Here is a 26,228-nt window from a genome sequence, read left to right on the forward strand (position 1 = left end):
ATGTATGACTGACACAGTACATAATGCTAGCATATAGATAATAAGATAACAATTTAAAAAAGCAAACACATTGTGACTGTCATTTCACATGCAACTAGTTACTAGTTACAAAGGGTAAGTTTATCTTAGACTAGTTTATAAAAGCATTGCAACTATTGCTATCAATGTAGCACACATGTTTTAGTATGAAAACCCAAATTACATTTTTTAGCTTTTCTTAAAAATACAGGTCTGGCAAAACATGCATCATTTGAACTTCCTGAGAGTTTTCCAGATTCAAGTTCAAAAAGACCCTGGCTGATGGACTTGAACCCAGGGCAGACTTGGTCTTAACCACTGTGTCGCTAAATAAGACTTGCAAAGCTGATATATTATGTTGCCCATCGAGAGGGGGAAGGGAGGATCCATCTTGCCTGACGTACAAAGGAGGTGGAGAGATACATTAAATCCTATCACACTACACCATTCTCCTGTAATTAGAAAAATAATGAAACATGCAAATGCACATAACTTCGAATGCAGGGAATATGAATGGGGCTCTTAATGACCCTGATAAATTTGTATGAGTGATGCATTTTGTTTCTGGGGATGTCTAAACTCTATTCCTGTTGGCCCAATCAGCCATAAGTGTCACGGCTGGGGGAGGGAGCCATGTGGTGTGGAGGAAAAGGAGGACCCAAAATGCAGCAAACTGATGATACGAATGACGTTTTATTTACAGGGTGGTAGTGGCAAAAACAGGCAATGAAGCACGAGTAATTACAAACGGAAACCTAAACTGGGAGAAACTAAAGAGCAAACCTGAAATCTTACAAAACGGAGAGCGGAGCAGAGAGACGCAGACCAAGGACCAGGATACCAAGAAACACAGATGAATGCAGAGATACGCAGAAATACACGGATGAGTGCAGACGAGCCGACGAGGAGCACAGGCAGACACCAACTATAAATACACACACCAGGTAATGAGGAAATGGCACACAGGAGGGGACACAGCTGGAACTTAATGGGCATAACGAGACACAGACCTACAAAGTAAAACAGGAAATCTAGAACCCGAACCGGACACAAGGGGGGAGGACACAGAATAACTAGAACAGAGGGAAATAGTCACAAAACACAAAACGCTGGGTCAACGACCCAGGACCATGACAGTACCCCCCCTCCAAGGGCTGGCTCCAGACAGCCCAAAACAAAAACAGACGACCAACCCAGGGCGGGCGGCGGGGGCCCAGGACGGAGGGACCAACACCGAACAAAACAAGCTCCAGCGGACCGAGGGAATTGTCCAAAACAAAAACACACATGCTGGAGTACCAGGACAAAACACAGGTCAGGAGGCCGGCCCAGAGGCTCACAGCTCAGAAGTCCAGGACAGTTTATCTTCTGAGGCCGGCCACGTCGGCGACGCAGATCCATAAGCCGACCGAGCGGAAGGCAGCGGTGGCGGAGTGGAGGCAGTTCAGGGGGCCGCCCGTGCACACGGCAGCGGCGGCAACAGGGAAACCGTTCAGGCGGCCGACCGTGCGGACAGCAACGGCAGCGATAACAGAAGTCTGGAGGCCGACCGTGCGGACGGCAACGGCGGCGATGACACAAGTCTGGAGGCCGACCGCACGGAAGGCAGCGGCGGCGTCTAGGAGGTCGTCCATGTTGACGATGACGCTCCACCAGCGGCCTGGCAGATGACCGCCGATGTCGAGGCGGCAGTTTGGGACCCGAAGGTGGCGTGGCCGTCGCAGCACCAGACGAGACCGAAGCAGAGGCTGGACCAGACGAGGCAGCTGATGAGGATGCTGAAGCCGGGCCAGGCGATGCTGAAGACACGAAGGCTGGAGCCGGACCAGGCGAGGATGAAGCAGAAGCAGAGGCCGGGCCAGGCGTGGGTGAAGCAGAAGCTGAAGCCGGGCCAGGCGTGGGTGAAGCAGAAGCTGAAGCCGGGCCAGGCGTGGGTGAAGTAGTGGCTGGACCAGGCGACGGCGTGGGTGAAGACACAGAGGCCGCAGCTGGCGAGGATGGAGACACAGAGGCTGCAGCTGGTGGCGATGATGGGTCTTGGGGCTGGACGGGCTCCTCGGGCCCCCCAGCTGACGAGACAGGAGGCTGGCTAGGTTCTCCTGAACCTCCAGCTGATGAGTCTTGAGGCTGGACGGGCTCCTCGGGCCCCCCAGCAGGCGAGACAGGAGGCTGGACGGGCTCCTCAGGCCCCCCAGCAGGCGAGACAGGAGGCTGGACGGGCTCCTCAGGCCCCCCAGCAGGCGAGACAGGAGGCTGGACGGGCTCCTCGGGCCCCCCAGCAGGCGAAGCAGGAGGCTGGACGGGCTCCTCGGGCCCCCCAGCGAAAACAGTCTCTGGACCAGTGGGCACCGGGGCCCCTGGAACACACAGGTCAGAACCAGTAGGCGCACGGGCCTCTGGCAGGCACAGAATAGAGCCAGCAGGCGCACGGGCCTCTGGCAGGCACAGAACAGAGCCAGCAGGCGCACGGGCCTCTGGCAGGTACGGGTCAGAACCAGCAGGCGCACGGGCCTCTGGCAGGTACGGGTCAGAACCAGCAGGCGCACGGGCCTCTGGCAAACACAAAGCAGACCGCAGCTGCACAGAGCATCGACTCAGCTCAGGCAGCGACAGCCGGATGCAGTCCTCAGCTGGCTTCTTAACCTCCAGGGGTCCAGAGTCAGCCGGGGGCTGGGACCCAGCCTCTGGGGAGGCCCTGGAGTGCGTCACAGTCTCTGGGCTGGCCAGCTGTTGCGGACTGACTACTGCGTTATGTGGTGTGTCTCTCTGCTTGACATGAACAGGTGAAAAACAGTGCTTTTCCGGTTGGATGGACTGGACTTGTAGTACAGGCGGAGCTGGTGAAGATGGTGGCTGAATAGGTGGCTGAGCTGGTAATAACGCTGATGAGTCTCTTGCCAACTGAGCTATTGACTGAGCCACGGATTGTAACAAGGTGTCTAATAGGTCTGGCTGTGACTGTAATGGAGGTGGAGATTGAGTGGCTAACTGAGGTAGCGGCTGCAGGGCAGCTAACCGAGCTACCGGCTGGGCAGCTGGCTCAACAAACACAGCCCCGGAATAAACAGTCATGCGAGCTGGCGAAACAGACGGAGTGTCTTTTCCACTCACCACAGCCGGCAGTTCCGAAGTCCTAGTCTTCGGCTGTGGGGTGATGCGCCGACGGCGCGATCGTCGCTTCCTCCCGGGCAAAACCTCCGGCGGGCCGGGCAAAACCTCCGGCGGGCCGGGCAAAATCTTCGCCGCCGGGCTGAGTTGGGAAGCGGTAGCGGCTGGTGGGTGAAGGTGCAGTTCGTTGAGTATGAAGTCCTGTGCGAGCGGGTGAAGAGAGTCCAGCAGCCAGGAGTGAGGAGAGATGAGCTGCTGTAGCCTGGCTTCTACAGCGCGGAGACACTCCTCCCCCTCATGCTCGAGCCATAGGTTAACCAACCTGGAAACAGAGTCAATTAGTTCCTCCCGAAGCTCCTCGGGAGGTGCGGATGCCGCTGGGTCCATGTTTGGTCGGCTCGTACTGTCACGGCTGGCGGAGGGAGCCGTGTGGTGTGGAGGAAAAGGAGGACCCAAAATGCAGCAAACTGATGATACGAATGACGTTTTATTTACAGGGTGGTAGTGGCAAAAACAGGCAATGAAGCACGAGTAATTACAAACGGAAACCTAAACTGGGAGAAACTAAAGAGCAAACCTGAAATCTTACAAAACGGAGAGCGGAGCAGAGAGACGCAGACCAAGGACCAGGATACCAAGAAACACAGATGAATGCAGAGATACGCAGAAATACACAGATGAGTGCAGACGAGCCGACGAGGAGCACAGGCAGACACCAACTATAAATACACACACCAGGTAATGAGGAAATGGCACACAGGAGGGGACACAGCTGGAACTTAATGGGCATAACGAGACACAGACCTACAAAGTAAAACAGGAAATCTAGAACCCGAACCGGACACAAGGGGGGAGGACACAGAATAACTAGAACAGAGGGAAATAGTCACAAAACACAAAACGCTGGGTCAACGACCCAGGACCATGACAATAAGACCTTCCCCAACCTTTTCTGGAAATGAGATTATCAGGGGTTAAGCAATATATGGATACCAGGCATATGTGTGTGCAAGAGGCTGCTGAATGACACAGTCCTTCTGTGTTATAAAATAATTTCTCTGCCGGGATGATGAAAAGGTCAAGCTCAGCAAATTGAAGAGGATTTTTCAGTCTTATGGCAAAATGTCTCAATTTTCAAAGTCAGACCTTGAACTTGCAAGGTGACAAATAGTTTCAGGCTTCAAACCATCACCTTAACTCAACTGTTGGTTTTTAAAATCACCAATTTATCAGATGTCGGTCTTGTCCATGACTTCCTTGTGGCAGTCACGGAAAATTGAAGACTTGCTCTGGACTGGCAGCCAGCATTGTTTGTGGTGAATAATATTTTCAAAAAGCTTTTGCAGGTGATATCAGAAGTATCAGATTTTAAGACAAAGTGAAAAATGAGGCAAAAAACTTCATTTAGCTTTGTAATTTGATGTCAGTATCCTAGTATTTATGTAGTATGTTCCTTTAAATACAGTCAAAACAGATAATTCCAAGTTAAGGAAATTTTGGATAAAAGCATAGTTTGTATGGTTACGTATGCTGGTTATCAAAGGGCATGTAGTGATACTGTAGCTTTTTACAGTAAAACCTTTGCAGAACATGTTGACCTCACAATATTATAAAACTGTTAAGAATTTCTTTTTTTCTATTTCCTATCATTATTGAGCCAAGGAAATAATAACACACAAGGGATGGCTTAGTTTATCTATATCATACCTCTGAGCCTAAATAATAATGGAGAGAAAATAAATGTTACAAAAAAACAAAATCATATTTCATTCAAAATTCTTGATACATCGATACCCAGATTGACCTACAGCACACTTTCTGATGATCCATATGACATGTATATAAAACTATTTTTTCACTTTGCAGTTTGAGGACAAGTCAAAGTCAAACCTATAGCTCATTCCATGTGTGGGTGTCTCGATTCATTTTCTCTTGACTTCCAATTTAGTGAGGTAGAGAAAAGTAAACCCCATGGCAGTGACCTCTGCTGTAGAGCCATGAATAATGGGGACTATTAGTTGCAAGGTAGTGCACTCTGAGAAAAGCAGTGATTTCAGCTGCAGGGCTATTTAATTTAAACATGGGATAGAACGAGACAGTTTGCTAAATGGTTTGCATACAATATCAACTTGAATGTGGAGCATGCTTCAGGTCAGAAAACATATACTTTGCCTGTTTCTTGTCTCTGTCCCACAGGTGCACAATGAATTTAGAGGCTCCCGTCCTGTTTTTCTCTCAGATGCTCTTCTGCTTAAAAGTGTGCAACTATGCAAAATGTAACATTAAATCATAGCCTCATTTAATAGCAACTATCTTAGTAACAATTTATGTTGTAACCTTTAAAGTGCCTAAGGTTATATTTTTAGAAAGTTGGCTAGCTAGTTAGCTAATAAGTGGTGTTTACTGGTAAAATTTGGACAACATTTGGAAACACACAGAAAAACAGAAACGACAAAAAACAACAACAACAAACAAAAAAAAAATCAGTGAAGCTTCCAACACTTTTTTTCCTGTAAAATTGGTCCTAACATAATGATAGCCAGGCCGGGAGACTGGCTGTCAAAGGCATGTGGGGGGAAATTACTCACTCATATGCAACAGATAAATGTTTGCTTCCAAGACCTCAAATTAACTTAAATGAACAACAGAAATTAAAGGCAATTAAAGGCATAATGCTAATATGTGCCATACCAGGCAATATCGGATCATTTGGAGTCACCTGGTCTATGTCTTCATTCTGTCTTTTTACCTTTATGTCACTGTCACATTCCTTCTTCATCAATGGGCCCTCACTCAGAGTAAACTTCACACTTCATTAATTAATTCATAACCTAAAAGCTGAGTATTGATTTTCAGTAATGGATTTACAAAACTGTTGGACACCTTGCTGCAGGGATAATTAAAAAGAATGAGTATTTGCAATAAATCATCCTTAAAAGGGTTAAAAGTCATCAGAAAGAGGACTTACAGTATTAACAAACAGGCTGTGATATCCTCAGTCATTAAGGACACCAAAGGACAGCTTTTATGATTGTTTTTTTTTTTACCATGGTAACACCAACCAAAGCGGGCTTAATGGGTGTCATTAAACACAGAGAAAAAAAACGTAATTGTCAAGCACTGAAACTCAGAAGTGACGTATTGTTAGAAGGTAATTGATTAAGTCAGTAAAATAGAAGTGGATAAATGTCATGGAGCACACGTTTTTTCTTTACATAGAATATATTTTGATATTTGAAGGGACAGAGACACATGGATTCATACATCAAGTTAACACCTAACACTCATTACCTATACTATGCGTAACAGGCAAATGTTGTAGATCAGAAAAACTGCAACAAAATCTTTATTCGATTGGAGATTTAAAAAATAAATAAATATACACAATACAAACAGATGTAGGTACATCCTCTTGGCTTGCACTCCAACAAGGTCAATTTGTCATTGAGAAGATGTAAATGTATTCAGCCATGACCTTTTATCATAGTAATCACAGCCTACACTTCACTTGGGCAAAACTTGTGATTTAAGATAGGAGACTGTGTTTTATAACACTCTTTAATTTTTTTTCTCACTCTGCCTTCCCTCCCCTTTGTCCAATTGCCTGTTAGCTTCTCGCTCTCTGCTCTCTATCTTGCCTCACCTCCACTGTCTTTCTTCCTCACACACACATGAACACACAGTTTCATACCAAGGGAGACCATAAATCTAGTTGGTGTGCCAGACTGGGCCATGGACGCCATAATTACAGAGCATCAAATGAAAGAATTAGTGTCCCTTTTCTCATTACCATGCAAGACTTGCAAGTCCTCTGCAATTTCTCAGCTTACCTCTATTTTACACCTACACAGACAACACATATACCTCCTTTTCTTCATGTCTTGTGTAAGTGCATGCATATGCCCAAACACTGTGTATTTACAAGGACTGACGCCTACAATATGTGCAAGTGTGCACCTGTATGTGCAATCACAATAGCACTTGGATACTCTTACACAATGAAAAAACACATTTAAATCACATTTGTTGTCTCTGAAATTACTTTACAGGAGTGCTGAGAGTTTGAGGATGGGCTGGGTATTTTATTTCCTCTGTCTATACCCAGAAAATATGAGACAAATGTACAAGCTACACAAAAGGAACACTCTGTTGTGATACTTGACAAATTGTCCTTGTCATACCATTCGAAATCTTTGGTGCTATTTGAAATTCTCCAATCAGAGATCCAGCAAGTGCTGCATAGATGCCATGACAGACAGACAATCCATCCATATGGCCTCCAATATCAAATTCCCTAAGTGGAATTGCTCCAATCACAGACTCCCTGTGCAGACTCAGCGACTGATCTGCAGCACCCTTCCTTTTGCTTTCCTCTCACCTACCTTTCCTGTCAATTACCACTCTACAGATAGATGGAAAACTGCACATCTCAGCACTCTGAGAGCCACCTCTGCTCAAGTATTTCCCAAGGTTTTGATTGCAAAATCATATGAAAAGCTTGAGATAGTGGCTTTTGAGAACAGCTCCCTGTGGAATATAAGAGCATACAAATGGCTGCCCTTAAGTCCTAACTGAACATAACAAGGAGAGAGAGTTAAGAAAGAAAAGGCTCTTTTTCTCTCTCACTCACTCTGCTTTTTTGCTCTGTGTGCGTGTGTGTGTCTGTGTGCTAGAGAAACTACATTTCAAGATTTGTTTCACAAAAACAGCATGTGTGCTTGTTACACAGGAACTGAAAGACTGATTCAACTTAAGATTTAAATGGAAAAGAAATAGAAAAATTAATAAAGGCTCGCTTCTAGTGAAAATGCCTGGTATGTGTAAAATTTAGGGGTAGGTTTAAGGGTAGCAAAGTATTTTGTTACTAGCTTTAAAATTGTGGCATGTGAACATTTCACATTATTAAAATACGAAATCATGTCATGGTCCTCCAGTCCTCCTTTGTGTCTCCACCGTTTCTCTCTCTCCTTTGTTTTCCCTCTCTCTCCCTCTCTCTCTTATTCTGTTTACGTGCTGACTACTCTGTGTGTGTGTGTGTGTGTGTGTGTGTGTGTGTTGTAACATGCGGTGGAGATGAAGCCAGCCGCGGAGGTGTGCAGGTGGATAGCGAATGAGCAACAGCTTCTGACTTTCCAAAAAGTACTCATTTATTTACAATATCAAAAATAAGTGCTACCTCTACCACACATTACTGAAGAGCACACTAGTCCGCGTACACACGGGAGCATCCATTACAGGAGGAGTGCGAAGAAGAACAAAAAAGGGGGTGACACCAGTCGTGAGACAGGAGGCGCCGCCATGTGGTGATACACTGCATTACGATAGCAACTGTTACAGTGTGTGTGTGTGTGTGTGTGTGTGTGTGTGTGTGTGGAGCTCCACCCTTTCCTGGCCACACCTGAATCAATCAAACACCTGTGGATCGCAAGGCAATCAGCTGGCTGCTATTTAAGCTCGGACCTGACCTTCAGTCTACACCTCAGTGTTGGCTAACTGTAGTAGTGTCTGTGGGACCGCTCTTTGAGTCTTTGTTTCTGGTAACTTGAACAAAATTTCTAATGTGCCTATTCCTATGCTTAAGACGACCCAGTGGAGCTCTGAGAGAGTGTTTGTTTCCTGGCAGAGTTATGAGGTTCCTAATGTTCAGACTCAGAGAACCAGGGACTTGGAATCACAGAACCTTCCTTCCATATGATTTTTTTTAATTTAAATTTAGCACTGTTCAAGTTATTGAGGCCATTGTAAACATATCAACTTGTGAGTTGTTGACAATGTCTATAAATATTTACCACCCTGAAAGACAGTCTTCAGTATAATTTTGTATAACATAAGTATACTGTGAATGTATTTTCTATTTCAGTGTCATCTCAATGATTGTATAGAAAGCTAACTTAAATTAAAAATTCATAGTCATATGAACTACTTTCTTATTGATTTCTTTGCCCCATTTACATTTTAATGATGTGTGTATTTGAACCTCATTGAACCTAAAAACCTCTAAACACAATTGTTTCCTTACTCTGTGACATGTAGTTATCATCTATCAGTACAGTCCTCAATAACCACCACCCATGAGGTTCACTTATGACACAAGACCTTGGATGGAACATCATAAAATAAATCATTTTAACATAATAAACTTTGCAGTAGAGACTTAAATGTACACGATAACTGTCTGAAAATAAGAAATGCTTCTAATATTTTAAAATACCCTGCAAGTTATCACATAACACAGAACTCACATTAGTATGATTTTCCTAGTGACACATCTTGCCTTTAGCCCCCACAAGGGTCAGGGATCAATTATATTTTGTACCATTTCTTGCCAGATAATAAGTGGAGGTTTCACAACATTAATAATGGAGGCAGCATAGTCTTATTTTTATTATTAGTGTGTGTGTGTGTGTGGGGGGGGGGGGGGGGGGGTCGTGTTGGTGTTTTACTGTGCAGTATTGGTTAGACAAATTACATGTAACATTCTAGCTACAGACTAGCAGCACATCATCAGTGGTGAACATAATGATTCTGGGTTCAGACCACCTGGGTGTGTTTCTGTGTGGAAGTGGCTACTTCACTTCTTTCCGTAGTCCAAGACATGCAATGTGGGTTAATTTTTTGAGTCTAAATAGGTTGTAGGTGGAGGTGTGAATGGTTATCTTCCTCTATAAGTCAGAGAATGCCATGTCAATGTTTCCCCATGCTTTTTTAAATAAGTTGATAAATAATACTGCATATACAGAGGCATTGCTTGCCATCAGGCACAGCAGACAACTGCTTATAGGCCCCAGGCCACTGGGAGACCCCTAAGGCCTGACAGACTTTAAACTACAGCAGTGCCATTTTAAAAAAGGAGAGACTTAACCTCCCTGCATGATAGTGTTTAACCAAACCTAATGACAACATTGAAGCTCAGCAAAATTTGAGAGGAGAGAAAAGAGAAAGGAAAAAAAAGGGGTGGGGGGGGGGGGAGAGGATAAATAAAGCAAGACCAAGGTGAGTGGAGTAGATAAGGATTAAATATGTTAATATCTAAATGCTGCTAGCCTTAACAGTAGGGGAGTGTCATTTGAGCAATGTAACTTCCACTAGAATCACATCATTTCTTTCTTTCTTTGTTTTTTTTTAACATTGGTTAACTTAGCTAGCAGAGGGGTTTAGTATGTCCAGCTCTGCATGGCCAGCAGTTAGAGTCAGGACCCCAACAAACACTAGAATCACCACTGCACATTAACAGCACTTTAAGTACATCTACTCCAATGAGCTAACAAAATCCTGGCTGCAGTTCATATAACAGCAAAGAAATTACTGACTTGAATAGATGTCAATAAAACAGAGTGCAACTCTCTAGCACAAACAGTTTCAGTTTTTTATCCCCTAGTTATTTAGAAATGCCAAACTCTTACTGTTAAAATTTGCATTCATATGGCTTGAGGCAGTGAAGATGGCTGCAACGTTCACCTTTTACATCACAAATCTCATTCATCAAAGAGAATGGGACATCCCATTAACTCATTGCTTATTCAAATACAGAATCCCAGCAGGTGGATCCTTTGCCTTTCATGGCAAAAAGGGTCAGCGATCAAGAGCTGGTCAGAAATGAACTAAAGGTATGAATATCACTTCAGAGTTCTCTCACCGAGGGGATGACTGATGACTGTTTTTCTGCCTGACTGCCACTGTGGGTTAAGACAAGGGGCTTTATGATGCATGGACATCCTTTGTTACTAATTAACCTTCATACCACACTAATTAATTAGATTCTTCCAAGGTCAAGCTTTCTAAATGGGACAATTAAGTGCCTTCCTCTTAAAGTATTTTGCAATAAATAGCCCAAAGAATATTTTAAAAAGAATGTGAACGTATATATTTAAAAGAAGAGATGCTAAAAAAAAATGTTTTAAAAATATCATTACACTAAGTAAATATTAAATGTGAAATATTATGAATTGCAGAATTATTTTAGCATGCAGTAAACCATTTCTCATGACAAGTGATTTTAAAATACCAATTTAAATAATTCAAGGTCAAATAATATTCTGAGAAAGGAGGCTAAAATAGCATTATTTATTTATAAAATGAGTATTTATTATTATTGTTATTATTATTATTAATAAAAATAATAACGAGCATAAAGTGTGATCAAGACCAAGGATGCATCTGGCTTGGGAATTTCAAAGAACAGTTTAAAAAAAACTGTAGTGACAGGCAAGCAAGGTAAAATGTGATGATGTTAGCATGCTGTGGGCCTAACAATGTTTTAACAACACATTAGATTTCACTAATGATGCTGGTAGCTGCAAAGCGGTAAACATTAACACACATTTTTATTTTCTTTGCACAGATAGACAGACAAATTACAAAAATATGTGGTAAAGGAGAAAAAGTGAGAGTCAGGAAATTAAGCCTGCTTGAGTACACACATTTTCACTAGAAGGCGTAATGGACCAGTTGGACAGGACAGCTTGCTTGTGTTTAGAAGAAAAAAAAAACATATCAAATAATGACAGAAGCAAATGCTTGCACTGCCATAGTCCTTTACATACACATATACACATATGCATGCATTTCACATTTGAATGGAGTGCACAAAGATGTGAAGACATAAACAGACTGTGGGCTAGGTATCATTTGAAAGACAATTCCCCCTGTACAATGGAGCCGATATCTGACTAACGGTGTGGAACCAGCCAAATGTGGGAGCCAACTGGTGCCCACCCTCGGGCTATCCCTGGATTTGGACCAAGTACAAAAAATTGTGTGTGTGTGTGTGTGTGTGTGTGTGTGTGTGTGTGTGTGTGTGTGTGTGTGCGTGTGCGTGCGTGCGTGCGTGCGTGCGTGTGCGTGTATGTGGTATAGGGCCTTACAGACAGTAAGCTCTGGCTCATGAGATAAAATAATTGCCTGGAATGGAATATTATGGTTGACTTGAGGTTGTGCATGTGTGTGTGTGTGTGTGCCATGGAAATACCATAGAACCTTTTTCTCGTGTGTACTTTGCTAGCGGAACAGTTATGTCTCACCATCAGTCAATCAGTAGTACATATACAGCAACTTTGATAAATGGCTAATTGTTTTCCTCATTCTCAGTTGAAAAAACTTCTTCAGAAAACTGTGTATCTGACAGAGATTAATAAACAGCAACGCCATCTTGGATCTCTCATGGATACATCCAATGTTTTATTAAACCCCATATAAATGAAAGCATAGGGTGCCTTTTGCTTTTAAATACAGCAATGTTCTTTAATTTGAGCATGGTGGAAATTTAGATAAGTTTATTCAGAGAAGGCAGATAAGTGATAGAAAATCTATCATTATCATTATTACTTATTCACTGGTATGATACTGTTAGATGACAGGCTCGGTTAGAATATTTTGTGGGACAAATTAACAACTCTAACGAGGTAAAGACTGAAGATACAAGTTACCCAAAGTAGATACTCTCAGAAATTCTGCTGTGCTTTTACTACATAAAAACAGAAGATTTCACACTTTATATTTGGTATCACTGACATGGATCAGAGGTTCAGTATTCAACAACCAGGCTAGAGCCAGTGGCTTTCTATGTACCTACCTGACCAAAACACAGATGATTCATGGAACGTGTTTAACACATTAGTAACACTCTGCTCATAAACAGATTAAGTTTTGTTTTTTGTAAGATAGATTGTAAGATACATTTTTTTGACAGAGCACAACTGTTTTACTGTGATTCCACTGTGTATGTGTTTTAAGTACATATTATGAATTTAAGTCTGTTTAATTCTGTTGCAATTCTTTTAAATACCATATCAAATGTATTTTGGATAAAATCACACTGGGCATTCTGTGCCGTGCCAGACTCCCAAGATTTTGTGGGCAAACACATCCAGGCATTAACTTCTTTATTAAAAATTTCAAGTAAAGGATCGTTGTTTGTTGCAAGAGCTGAATCTCCAGCTATGCCTGAGGAGTCTTCTGCAGCTTTCTGTTAAAGAGTCCAAATTCTCCAACACTTTTTGAGACAGTGTTATGCAGTGTCAGCTTGTCCCAAAGTGTAAAACTGTCTAGGTTTTCTGTCAAATTAAGAGCTATGTTGCTTTTAAAATGAAATCCTTACAGGAAATGTTGAATTTGCCTTAACAGCACTCTACTCTACAATATACTTCAGGTCAACAGATGATGAAAGTAGATCTTGTTCAAATATAAACAATTGTTTGCCAGATGCATCTGATTGCTAAAGTTTTATTTTGGACAGTACAAAATTAATAATACCACTCAAGTCATATAATTTTCTGTAGTATTAAGTCCTATAATTTGTATGTCAGTGGCACATTTTAAACAGCAGGTGCTGGCTGAAAGTGCCTTGCAGAAAAGGATGGATTGTCGGGCGTTGTGTGGAGGCGAGGAAGAAGGAACCCAAACGCAGGACTGGCAGGTAGGTGAAGGTTTATTATAGGGAGTGGGTGAACAGAGGGTGAACGGACACTGACTGGCTGGACAACTGAACGGCTGACTGAACTGAGGGAACACACGGGAAGGACAACATAACATCAATGACACGACAGTGAACGAGTAGAAACAGAGGGCTTAAATACACAGACTGATGAGGATTATAATGAGAGACCGGTGAGTACACAGCTGAACATAATCTGGCTAATGACACAAGACGAGCTGACACAGGAAAAGCAGGAAGTGAGCACATGGAAGTGGCAAAATAAACTGAACATGAACAAAACTGAAAACACTTGGTCACCGACCCAGGAACGCTGACATGGATATATTTCGTAAAATCCTGGGAAATTATTTGTTATTTGTCTGTGTTTATTAATTTACCAAATAATAAATATTTGTAGACTGCACAGAATCCTGTTTTCCTTAATGTATCATTTTGCAAAAATGCACATTTTCCACATCTTAACAAATGTGTTATACATTTATAAGCAAATAAAAACCTGAAGACAGAAAACAGAGAGAATGTGTGGGTGTTAGCAAGAGAGAGGAAGGGCTAATTAGAGAACACTGTATTATATTCATTCTCATACACTAGGGACACCCAGTAACACAATGCCTTGGCACAACGAGACAAAATGCCACATCTCCAGGTAAAATTTATTAGGGAGTGATGCTAGATAATATGGATGCCCTGGCTCACATAGGAAACAATGTGTTATCCAGTTACCATTACACCCAGCTAGCTGTGAAAAAAGCTTAGATTAATGATGCACCTGTTTGGTCTATATGGAGTACTTGATAATGGCCTGCATGTTAGGGCTTATTAAGATGCCAGAGAAGGAGAAAACGAGTGGATAGTAGGAGACCAAAATGAGGAAAATAGGGCTTCAAGAAAAATAAAGAAAGGGGAAAAGACAAATACAAACTGAAAGAAAGAGGCAAGAACTGAATAATATAAAATGGGAAAGAAGAGAAAAAAGTGGGAAAAAGAGACTCGAACACACATATTATTTTATAAATTTGACCTTTTGTTCATGAGGGTCATCTTGTATACATTTAGACAGTTTCCAGGATTGCTGTTTTCACGTTCTTTTTGAAAGGCCCCTTTCAGGGTGTACTGGCACAAGATGGCACACACAATAGCTCTATTTCCCCTCTACCTCAGATGCCTTGGGATGTTACAGTAGAATTCCTAACTGACTGCCTGTGGGGGATGATTTTATGGTGCAAAACCCCATAAATGTTGAAAAAATGACAAGCAGGGTACTGGTTGTGCTCAGACCTTATGTGACAATTTTGGGTTTAGAAATTGCAGTTTCTTCCATTTACCAGTGATCTTTGGCCTGTAGGTCATTGCCTTTGATTTTGTATGGATGCGGTTGTGAAAGTTACTGATCATTTGTGTCATCACTTTTTCGATGAAACAGTGCACACGCAATTGTCTTTTTTTTGCCTACATGAAAAACATTCTCAGAAGAGACAGTCTGAAGTTCCATTTACTCCACTATGAAAGAAATACTGAGAGCAAAGAGTGACAATCATCCACCTGCTATGACAACCTGCTATCATTACAGTGTCAAATGACCCCTTGGGCTATATTATATCCACCCAGTGACACCAATTACTAAACAAAGATAAGTTGTAATATCACCAACATACATTTATACTGTGTTTTGTCAAATGTTAATGTTACATGGAGGTCATTTGGGTGTACTTTGAGTATGTGTTGAGGCATTTGATGAACTGTAATGCAGCCAAGTCTGCACCAAAAAATGATGAAGGAGCCTAAGATGTTTCCTTTTGGGTCAACAGTATTTCACAGTGATGGCTACAAAATGCAGTTTCACAGCTCACAGATCTCTTTGCACACATTTGTGCAGAAGAATAAATATATTTGTATTATTTTGGTGAATAATTTCGAAGTTAAAGAATCAGTTGCTTTCCATATTTTACAGTCAGAGCCCTGAGAAAGTACTGAAGATGTTCTGTTCTGAGCCTATTTCTTCCATTATGGAATATGCTTTTGAACAATACCAGCATCAACTTAGCTATGAAATCATCTTATTACCATACAGTCTACTAATCTGCACTCTGGAAAAGCAAGTTATGTTATTTCTGTGATGACCTGTAGGGTACAGTGGTATGACAGCTGGAAAAGGCTCCCTTGGAAACCTTAATGGGATAAGTGACTAAGAAAATAAATCAGTCCTTCACTAGCTATTAATTAGGCATGAAGAAAGAAAATACATAGTTTAAGAGGATTGCCATTCCATGTTAGACATTTTAAATATGTATCTAATATACATTGTATATAGCTGTTGTGGGAAGTTGCTTGAAATTTTGCCATAATTACAGTCCTGAAACTGCTGAAACTGAAGATAATATGGCAGGTAAAACATCCTTGTTTAAGACTTGTAATACATTTTAACCCAAATTGTGTAGTTTGCATTTCAATAGCTTAATAAATAATCTTATTCAGCATAAATTGAGGAGTTTGTTCCTATGTCTCAGGTGGGAGTCAATGGAATGACTATAGGAACCAGCAAATCATAAGAGGAGTGCATTTGCCATTACACACTGCACATTCCCACAGGGACAGTTGAAAAGAAAGGAATGGATAATTTGCTGATCAGGGCATATTCCTTTCCTCATCTCTCTTGCTGTGCATGCATAGTGTCTCCATACCAGAACCTGTGACTGTGTGCGTGCTTTTAAAGGCAGTGATGTGTGCCTGTGTACATGTGCCGCATAGGGAAGAATAAATGAAGATGAACATTCCAGACCCTCTGCTCTTTTCTTGTGTTTTCCTCTATTTTTCTGTCCCCCACCACCAAATATGTATTGATTGCCATGCATATTTATTATCTGTGCTGAACCAGTGGCTCTCTGGGGCTTTTAGAGGTGATAGGCCTCCTCCATAGAGCAGAATCAACAATATTGAACAGACAAGGAATCTCCAAACCTGCCTTTAAGCACTGATGATATAAAGCATTCACTTCTGACTCATTGCATACTCATTGTCCACTGGGTGCATATTATGTACATTGCATGCAATTGGATGTTGGTTTTATGATGGTATTAAACAATGATTCAGTTTTTTCATTTAAATTTTTTGCACTGTATGTGCTGGCATTTTTTATTTTTTATACATATTCAGATCACATTGTGCCTTTCAGTTTTCTTTTTCTCTTGTTTCTGCATGACGTTTCTTCTTTCTTTATGTTTTATTAAATTTTCAAATTTAAACTTGATTAAAAGGACACTCAACATCACTAATCTTGTGATTCTGATTTTATACCGTAACGTATTTATTAATACTTTTATACTTATAATCAAGCCAAATTATTCATTTTCCAACAACTGCAAGCCATCATTTATTTCCTATCAATAGGCTCACTGAGTATAGAGCTCTTAAAGGGAACGCCCAGAATAAAGACAAGAGAAAGGTCTCCTAAGTGCCTCTTCATCTGCCTGCTGTCATCCTTGACCTAGTACTGATGGTTCTGTGCCTGTTTGTGTGAATATAAGTCTTTTTTGTATACTTAGTGTGCAGTAAAGCATTTAGACTATCAACCTGGTAAGAGTCTTGTTATATAAATTAAACAATATTACAGAAAAATAGATATATTACACTGAACATGTTTATTTATTTGTATGCAATGCATGCCTTCACTCTGCTCTCCATCTCGATTAGGCTTAGGTCAGGTGGCCAACATGGCACCTGTGTGTTTGGCATGCCATCTATCGCTCTCTTTTATTTGTTTTATTTTATTGCTTTTAGTCAATTTTGTGCAACATGTCAGCCCTACATTGTTTTATGATTGCCAGACATTATTGGAAATAGGCTTATCTACCCAAGCTTTAGTTCGGTTTGGAAATGACAACCAAGGCTTTCTGCCTCCCGATTTGGAAGTAACACCACCACACTGGCGTTCCTTACCACTGCCACTGGATGTGCGGAAGCGACGCAGGAGACGGGGTAACCGTGGAGGTTGCCTCGTCAAACTGAGACTCAAGATTTCTTGTTTTCCTCATGAGCTTCGCTCCATTTGTCAATCCGGCCCGCAACTCTTGGTGCTGTTGCATGCTTTGGACCCGGTGGACTCCTGCTTGGTTCCTCTTGTGGGATCTCTCGAGAAGGGTTCTGCAAAATCCCCTCCTCTCCGACATCTGCGTTGGCGTGGAGTGGACCGAACAAACCTCCGACCTGTGGATCTGGTTGTTAACGCCTTGGAAGCTCCCAAGCCAATTCCTCTCAGGTTGGGTTTAATTAATACCAGATGGCCAGTGGCAAATAAGACATTCATTTTGAAGGAATTTTTCTCTTCCCATGCGCTGGATTTTCTTTGCTTGGCTAAAAACTTGGATTCCACCCGGTGAGTTAAGTGCCTTTTCTGAATTATTGCCGGCTGGCTGTGCCTTCTTTAGTGTTCCGAGAGTTTCTGGTCGCGGAGGAGGGCTAGCTTTTGTTTTTAAGGCACATCTTGACTTTAAGCAGCTATCCCCATCGACACGCCACACCAGTTTTGAACTGTGTTTGTGCAAACTGGGCCACTCGTCTTCGGTGTTGTGTTTGATTGTTTATCGGCCCCCAAAATATAATAAGGAGTTTTTATCCGAGTTCTCAGAGTTTCTTGCTAACTGTGCATCACGGTATGACCAGATCCTTTTGCTTGGTGATTTTAAAATGCACGTCTGCTGCCCGGGAAGCCCCTGGCTAAGGACTTTCTGGACTGAACTATTTTAATTTTGTTCAGTCTGCTAAAGGTGCCACTCAAGAACGTGGTCACACACTGGACTTGGTTTTATCACATGGTTTATCTGTCCGTAACCTACTCATCGAGGATGTTGTGTTTTCTGACCATATGCCTATTTTATGTGACATTGTTCTTTTTAATCCTGTTGTTAAGCGAGCTGTACCTGCTCGATGCTATCATGCTTTTGGCTCAGATACTGCCGAGCGGTTTTCCATATTGTTTGACCAACTTATTTCTTATCCTCCTGAGTTGTCCACCTCAGATGGATTACTTTCTTATTTGGATTCTGCTTGTAAATCTGTCCTCGACGTTGTCGCTCCTTTTAGAATCAGACAGTATAAGCCAAAGTCTAGTCCTTGGCTAACTGATTTTACCAGAGCCGCTAGAAAAGAATGTAGAAGATGTGAAAGACGGTGGAAAAAAGATAGGCTGCATGTCTCTCTGGAAGCTCTTAAGACTAGCTGGAAAGTCTATCAGAGAGCAGTAAAGGCTGCCAAGCACTCCTATTTTTCCCAACTTATTGCTGCCAGCTTGCATAACCCTCATGTTCTATGTAACACTATAAATTCTGTACTTAATACGGAAGGCTATATTCTTTTGCACTCTTCTGCGGTTATGTGGAATAAGTTTCTTAATTATTTTGTGGACAAGGTTGCTAGTTTGAGACCTCCGACTCTATCTATTGCTGACCCAACCATGCATGGTTCTTGCTCAAGTCTGTTCTCTGCTTTTCTACCAATTATTTTATCTGATTTAGAGAAACTTGTGTTGAATGCTAAACTGTGTGGCTCTCCAAATGACGTTGTTCCTCCCCATTTTCTTAAAAAGGTATTTCCTACCATCGTACCAAAAATTTTGAACATTATTAATACTAGTCTTTTGTCTGGTCAAGTACCTAGGGAATTTAAGCATGCAGTCATACATCCTTTACTTAAGAAACCAGGCTTAGATAGTTCAGTCATATCAAATTTTAGACCGATCTCTAAGCTTCCCTTTCTTAGTAAGATTCTGGAAAGGATTGTTTATACTCAGTTGATGGACTACTCTAATTTGTCAGAAATCTTTCAGTCCGGCTTTAAGCCATTTCACAGTACCGAGACAGCCCTCGTAAAAGTTATGAATGACATCCTGATAGCGACAGACCGTGGTAAATATGCAGTGCTGGTCTGGTTGGACATGACCGCTGCATTTGACACAATGGATCACGATTTGCTGATCTCCCGCTTACAGCACTGTGTGGGAATTTCTGGTTCGGCACTTTTGTGGTTAAAGTCCTATCTCTTAAATAGGACCTTTTGTGTTAAGTTGGAGTCGTCTTCATCCTCTGTGGCCCCTCTGCTTTCGGGTGCGCCACAGGGATCTATTCTTGGGCCATTATTGCTTAACACTGTACCTTTTGCCTCTTGGCACGAATTCCCGAAAACATAAAGTGCCATTCCATCTATATGCAGATGACTGCTGCCAGCTTCATTTACCTTTTAGTCATTCTGATAGTCTCCCAACTGGACCTCTGCTTGACTGCCTTATTGATGTTAAAGCATGGATGGCAAAAAACTTTTTAAATTTTAATGATCGGATCGTTTTTCTCACACTCCAGATGTTGATCTTGGCGTTTAACTCTGTGGGTAACTGACATTTTTCTCTTTTTTTTAAAATTAATTTTATTGCTATGTCTGGTTTCTGCTATCTTATTACTATATGCATATTTGTATTGTACAGCACTTTGGTCTACCAGGTGTGTTTTTAAAGTGCTAATATAAATAAATGATGATGATGATGATGATGATGATGATGATGATGATGATGATGATGATGATGATGATGAGGTGACTGTGAAGGCCAGGCCATCTGGAGCAGCACTCCATCACTCTCCTTCTTGGTCAAACAGCTCTAACACAGCCTGGAGGTGTGTTTGGGGTCACTGTCCTGTTGAAAAATAACTAAACTAAACTCAAACCGGATGGGATGGCATGTCAGTGCAGAATGCTGTGGTAGCCATGCTGGTTCAGTGTGCCTTCAATTTTGAAAAAATCCCCAACAGTACAACCATCAACCACTTCCACACCATCACCTCCTCCTCCATGCTTTACGGTGGGAACCATACATGTAGAGACCATCGTTCACCTTTTCTGCGTCACACAAAAACACGGCGGGTAGAACCGAAGATCTCAAATTTGGACTCATTAGACCTAAGTACAGATTTCCACTGGCCTAATGTCCATTCCTTGTGGGGGTTTTTTTTTTTTTTTGCCCAAACAAATCTCTTCTGCTTGTTGCTTGGTTTTAGTAGTGGTTTCTTGGCGGGTATTTGACCACAAAAGTGCAGTCTCTTCTCGACAATTGATGTAGAGATGTGCCCTCTACTGTAACTCTGTGTGGCATTTATCGGGGCTCTAATCTGAGGTGCTGTTAACTTGAAATTTCTGAGGCTGGTGACTCGGATGAATTTATCCTCAGCAGCAAAGGTGAATCTTGGTCTTCTTTTCCTGGGGTGGTCCTCATGTGAGCCAGTTTTATCGTAGCGCTTGGTGGTTTTTGGAACTACAGTTGGGGACACATTCAAAGTTTTAGCAAATTTCCAGACTAACCGACCTTCAGTTTTTAAAGTAATGATAGACTGTCGTTTCACTTCTCTTAGCTGATTGGTTCTTGCCATAATATAAATTCTAACAGTTGTCAAATAGGGCTGTCAGCTGTGTACCAACCTGACTTCTGCACAACACAACCGATGGTCCCAGCCCCATTAACAAGGCAAGAAATTCCGCAAATGAACCCTGACAAGGCAAACCTGTGAAGTGAAAACCATTTCAGGTGACAACATCATGAAGCTCACTGAGAGAAGGCTAAGGGTTTGAAACACCATCTCCTGGTAGACATAGCAGTTGTTGTCTGAGACTGCAATACCAAGCTCACCAACCCATGCGCCATGCATCACCATCCAGTGTGGGATATACCAAGGAGATGCTCTGTCCCCACTGTTGTTCTGAATAGGCCTGAAGCCTCTCAGTGAGATCTTTGACAAGACTGATTATGGATTCTGTGCAAGCCACCTCCTCTACATGGATGACATCAAGCTGTATGCCAAGAGTCAACTAGACATCAATTCACTGATCCACACCACCAGGATATACAGATATACAGGTAGTCAGAACTGAAGGGATTGCACTGCCAGAAGGCAACACTGGAGACATAGAGGACAGCTACAAGTACCTGGGAATCCCACAGCCAAATGGGAACCATGAAGAGGCCGCTAGGAAAGCTAAAACCACTAATTACCTGCAGAGGGTCAGGCAAGTCCTGAGAAATCAACTGAACAGTGAGAACATGATCTGGGGTATCAACACCCATGCCCTGCCCATGATCAGGTACCCTGCTGGGATAATAAGCTGGCCAAAGAAAGAGAAAGAAGCGACTGACATCAAGACCAGGAAGCTTCTGACCCTGCATGGAGGGTTTCACCCCAAGTCCAGCACCCTGAGGCTGTATGATAAGGAAGGAGGCCGGGAACTGGTGAGTGTCAGCACTACGGTCCAGGATGAGAGAACAAACTAGAGATGGCACGATACCACTTTTTTATGTCCGATACCGATACCGATATCATAAATTTGGATATCTGCCGATACCGATATGAATCCGATATAGTGTTTTTTAATCAACAAAACTGTTTTTTAAAATATCTTGCTGCATTTTGCAAGTCTGCAAGTTCATACTCAAGTTTAAAACAACAACTACACTAAAGCTATTCTGTTATACCTGTATACAAAAAAAATATTTCATAGTTCAGCAATACTGATCAATCTAATAAACTTAGACCTACACCATCCTCCCTATTCTGGTATTTTAAAGAGTACTTAGCGTAAATATTAAGCAACCTAACTAATAGGGTTCCAACTCCCAGCAACAACAAAATTAAATAAATAAAAAATAGGGAACCACCCCTCACGCGCCACCTCATGATGCTTAATCGACGTAATCAACCTTAATTTGATGCAGTGTGAAAAAAAATGCACAGAAATCAATTATTTTTCAAGAAATATTAAATAGATTCAACATCTTTCTTCAACAAAATTGCAGACTGCACAGATGGTACCTTCCCAAAGTAAAAAGTACTATAGCTTACTAGGGTATATATATTAGACTTAATAGTCACTATGTACAGTAATTGACTTCTATTCATTTTACATCAAATTAAAACTTTGGGTGTCAGATAATTATTTATTAAAAGCTAGACATTTTAAATGAGAATAAGAAAGAAAAGTATGTCTTTGTGCCCCCTTTTCCCAGTTAATGCCCTATCGGCCCCCCTGGCTAAACTTTGCTAGATCCGCCCCTGCACAGTTACCAGCCGTCAGCTACGTAGAAAAAGATCCTGGTGTAGAAATTAATATTAAATAAATTCTAACAACAGCTTATCAAGCTTAAACGTGCTGCTGTTGTTCAGCCGCTGGTTTGCTCTTTCTGGCGCAAAGTGGGCCAAAAACAAACGAGAGACAGACTCGCGACAGAAAAGCCGATCAGCTGATTTAAGCAGTTTCAGATTGAAGTAGCAGCAGGAGAGCGAGAGGCAGTCGCTTGTTAAGCTTAACGTAGGAATGCTTAACAAACATTCAGAGATGGACTTACACACTTGCTTTACTTCTCTCGGGGATAACTTTGTCGGAGATGAAATGCCAGGTTGCTAGCGAAGCTCCACATGCTATCCAGACCACCAACAGGTCCTGCATGCCACAGCTGCTCTATCACGTGATGCATACGTTCTGAGGTGAGTTACGGCATGTTGCAAGTTTTGTGAGGTGCTTTCGTGATATTTAATGGATCGGATTACATTTTTTATTTTTCTCCGATATCCGATCCAGTAATTTAGGTCAGTATCGGACCGATACCGATACCTAATATCGGATCGGTCCATCTCTAGAACAAACATCCACAAATACATCAGGAAGATGGCCCCAACTGACCACATGCTCAGTGAATACCTCAGGCAACAGAAACCCAAGAAAGAGGAGCAAGAGGAGGAATGATCATGGAAGGACAGGCCCCTGCACAGTATGCAACAATGGCAGATAGAGGAAGTGGCTGATATCCAGAAGTCCTACCAGTGGCTGGACAAAGCTGGAATGAAAGACAGCACAGAGGTGTTAATCATGTCAGCACAGAAACAAGCTTTGAACACAAGATCCATAGAGGCTGTGTAAAGATGCCCCTGAGACAATCCAACACATAACAGCAGAGTGCAAGATATTAACAGGCAGGGCATACATGGAATGCCATAGTATACAGAAATATCTGTGCTGAGTATTGCCTGGAAATCCCAAGGTCAAAATGGGAGACGCCCCCTAGGGTGGTTAAAATTGACTTCCAGATACAGACGGATAAAATGGTGATGGCTAACCAACCAGATATAGTAGTGAAAGACAAGCAGAGGAAGACGGCAGCAGTGATAGATGTAGCGATACTGAATGACAGCAACATCAGGATGAAGGAACAGGAGAAGCTGGAGACATACTAAGGGTTCAGAGAAGAGCTCAAGAAGATCTGGAGTGTGAAGGTAACAGTGGTCCCAGTGGTAAATGGAGCACTAGGTGCAGTGACTCCCAAACTAGGTGAGTGGCTCCAGCAGATCCCACGAACATCAGAGGAGCGCAGTCCTACGAACAGCTGAGAAACTTCGCAGGACCCTCAAGCGCCTGGGCCTCTGGTAAAGGACCTGAGCTTGAAGGATAGACCATCTGGCTTTATGTCAGGACTTCTTGTTTGTAGAGGACGAGTCTGAATTTGAGTTCTGAACTAGTCTGCCAGATATCTGGATAATTTACCAATTCACCAACCAAAATCGATTTGAGCATGAATAACTCGATATCGATTCATTAAAATCCTGAATCAATTTTTAAATATAAAATTATTTTGCCCAAAACTCCAGAATCTACAGAAACCAGGTCAAACCTCACAAAATTCCAACAACCACCAAAGACATAAACACAAAGTGCAGACCCGGTGACGCATCACCATCAGTGAGATGTTGGCTTTCTCACACGGATACGCTGTCGGGGCTAAAAGCCGACAGCTCACAGATTCTGATGTGTTGCCGGGTCTGCGCTTTGTGTTTACGTCTTTTTTGCACTAGATTCGGAAGCTCCAGGTTTCAAGACTCTCCAAACAATATTGACTGAACCAGCAGCAAAAGAAGATCCAAACTGCGCTTCACATTTCGGTTCACATAAACATTGTCATGAATTCCCTCTTACTTTTGCTGTTGCTTCCACCACGATAAAATGACACTTCACGTACAGCTCTTTCTCTGTCTCTCTGTGTACTCCATCTAAAAATCTCTGTTTTCTGCATTATTCGCTTGCTTATTAACCACCAGTCTACCATTGTTTACAGCGCTGTCAGCCGCTGGTTTTTTTTCTTTTTTTATTTAACTGACTTCCGACAAGTCACCACATTCCCAAACCAGAAACCGTGGATGGACAGATCGATCCGCACTGCAGTAAACGCCAGGACCGCCTCCTACAACGCGGGTCTCGCCACTGGCGATATGAGCGCCTACAAAGCGGCGTCATACGGCGTGCGGCGCGCGGTGAGAGATGCCAAACGCCGGTACCGGGAACGTGTGGAGTCCCGCTTCCACCAGGGCGACACACGGAGTATGTGGCACGGACTACGCACCATTATGGACTACAAAGCCAGGGACACTGCGCCGATCAACGCCGACTCTGCATTCACGAACGAGCTGAATCGGTTCTACGCCCGTTTCGAGGTTAGCCAGGCGGCTAATGCTATCTACCGCCTGACTACCGAGGACAGTGACGTCATCAGCGAGAGACCGGTGACCAGCATCGCGGAGCATGACGTCCGAACGGCACTGAGGAGAGTGAACACAAGGAAAGCGGCGGGGCCAGACGGCATCACCGGCCGTCTGCTGCGCTGCTGTGCTGACCAGCTAGCAGGTGTGTTCACTTACATCTTCAACGAGTCCCTGGCGAAGTCTGTGGTCCCCACATGCTTCAAAAGATCCACCATCATCCCTGTGCCCAAGAACAGCAAACCCTCATCCCTGAACGATTACCGGCCAGTTGCACTGACCTCGGTAGTAATGAAGGTGTTTGAGAGGCTGCTGAAGAACATCATCTCCTCCTCCATCCCAGACACCACAGATCCGCTGCAGTTCACCTACAGATCCAACAGATCCACAGAGGATGCCATCGCCCACGTCCTACACACCACTCTCAGCCACGTGGACAAGAAACAGGGTAACTATGTGGGAATGCTGTTTGTTGATTACAGTTCAGCGTTTAACACAATAGTGCCCTGCAGACTGTTCACAAAGCTGAGGGATCTGGGACTTAACAGCCGTCTGTGTGCATGGGTGTTGGACTTCCTCACTGGCAGAACTCAGGTGGTGAGGGTGGGCAGGTGCTTCTCCAACAGCATCACCATCAACACAGGAGCACCTCAGGGATGTGTCCTCTCGCCAATGCTCTACTCCCTCTACACTTCAGACTGTGTGGCCACCCATGGCTCCAACACCATTGTGAAGTTTGCTGACGACACAGTGGTGTTGGGTGCCATCTCCAACAACGATGAGGCGGCCTACATGGATGAAGTGAAGAATCTGGCATCGTGGTGCCAGGACAACCACCTCCAGCTGAACGTCAGCAAGACCAAGGAGCTGGTGGTGGACTTCAGAAGGGGTCAGCACAGAGACTACAAGCCCATTATCATCAATGGAGCTCCAGTGGAGAGGGTGCAGTCCTTCAAGTATCTTGGTGTCCACATCTCCTCAGACCTGACATGGGCTGCCCACATTCAGGTCCAGACCAAAAAGGCTAGGCAGCGCCTGTATCACCTACGACAACTGAGGAAGTTCAGGGTCTCTCCAAAGATCCTCAGGATTTTCTATACAGGGGCTGT

General features: G+C 42.9%; 1 protein-coding gene across 1 annotated transcript; it reads right to left on the reverse strand.

The window, feature by feature from the left end:
* Positions 1-1,379: 1,379 nt before the first annotated feature.
* Positions 1,380-3,513, reverse strand: LOC147318734 (uncharacterized). Its single transcript, XM_086310164.1, has 3 exons — positions 2,511-3,513; positions 1,939-2,213; positions 1,380-1,766 (listed from the first exon to the last, which is right to left on the reverse strand). The coding sequence occupies exons 1-3, from the start codon at positions 3,511-3,513 to the stop codon at positions 1,380-1,382; spliced, it is 1,665 nt and encodes a 554-aa protein (XP_086166290.1).
* Positions 3,514-26,228: the final 22,715 nt, after the last annotated feature.

The sequence above is a fragment of the Aulonocara sp. 'chitande type north' Nkhata Bay genome, linkage group LG11, assembly GCF_057382095.1.
Source record: "Aulonocara sp. 'chitande type north' Nkhata Bay isolate Kocher_YH1m ecotype deep benthic linkage group LG11, A_spYH_male_GT1.1, whole genome shotgun sequence".
Taxonomy (NCBI): Eukaryota; Metazoa; Chordata; class Actinopteri; order Cichliformes; family Cichlidae; genus Aulonocara; species Aulonocara sp. 'chitande type north' Nkhata Bay.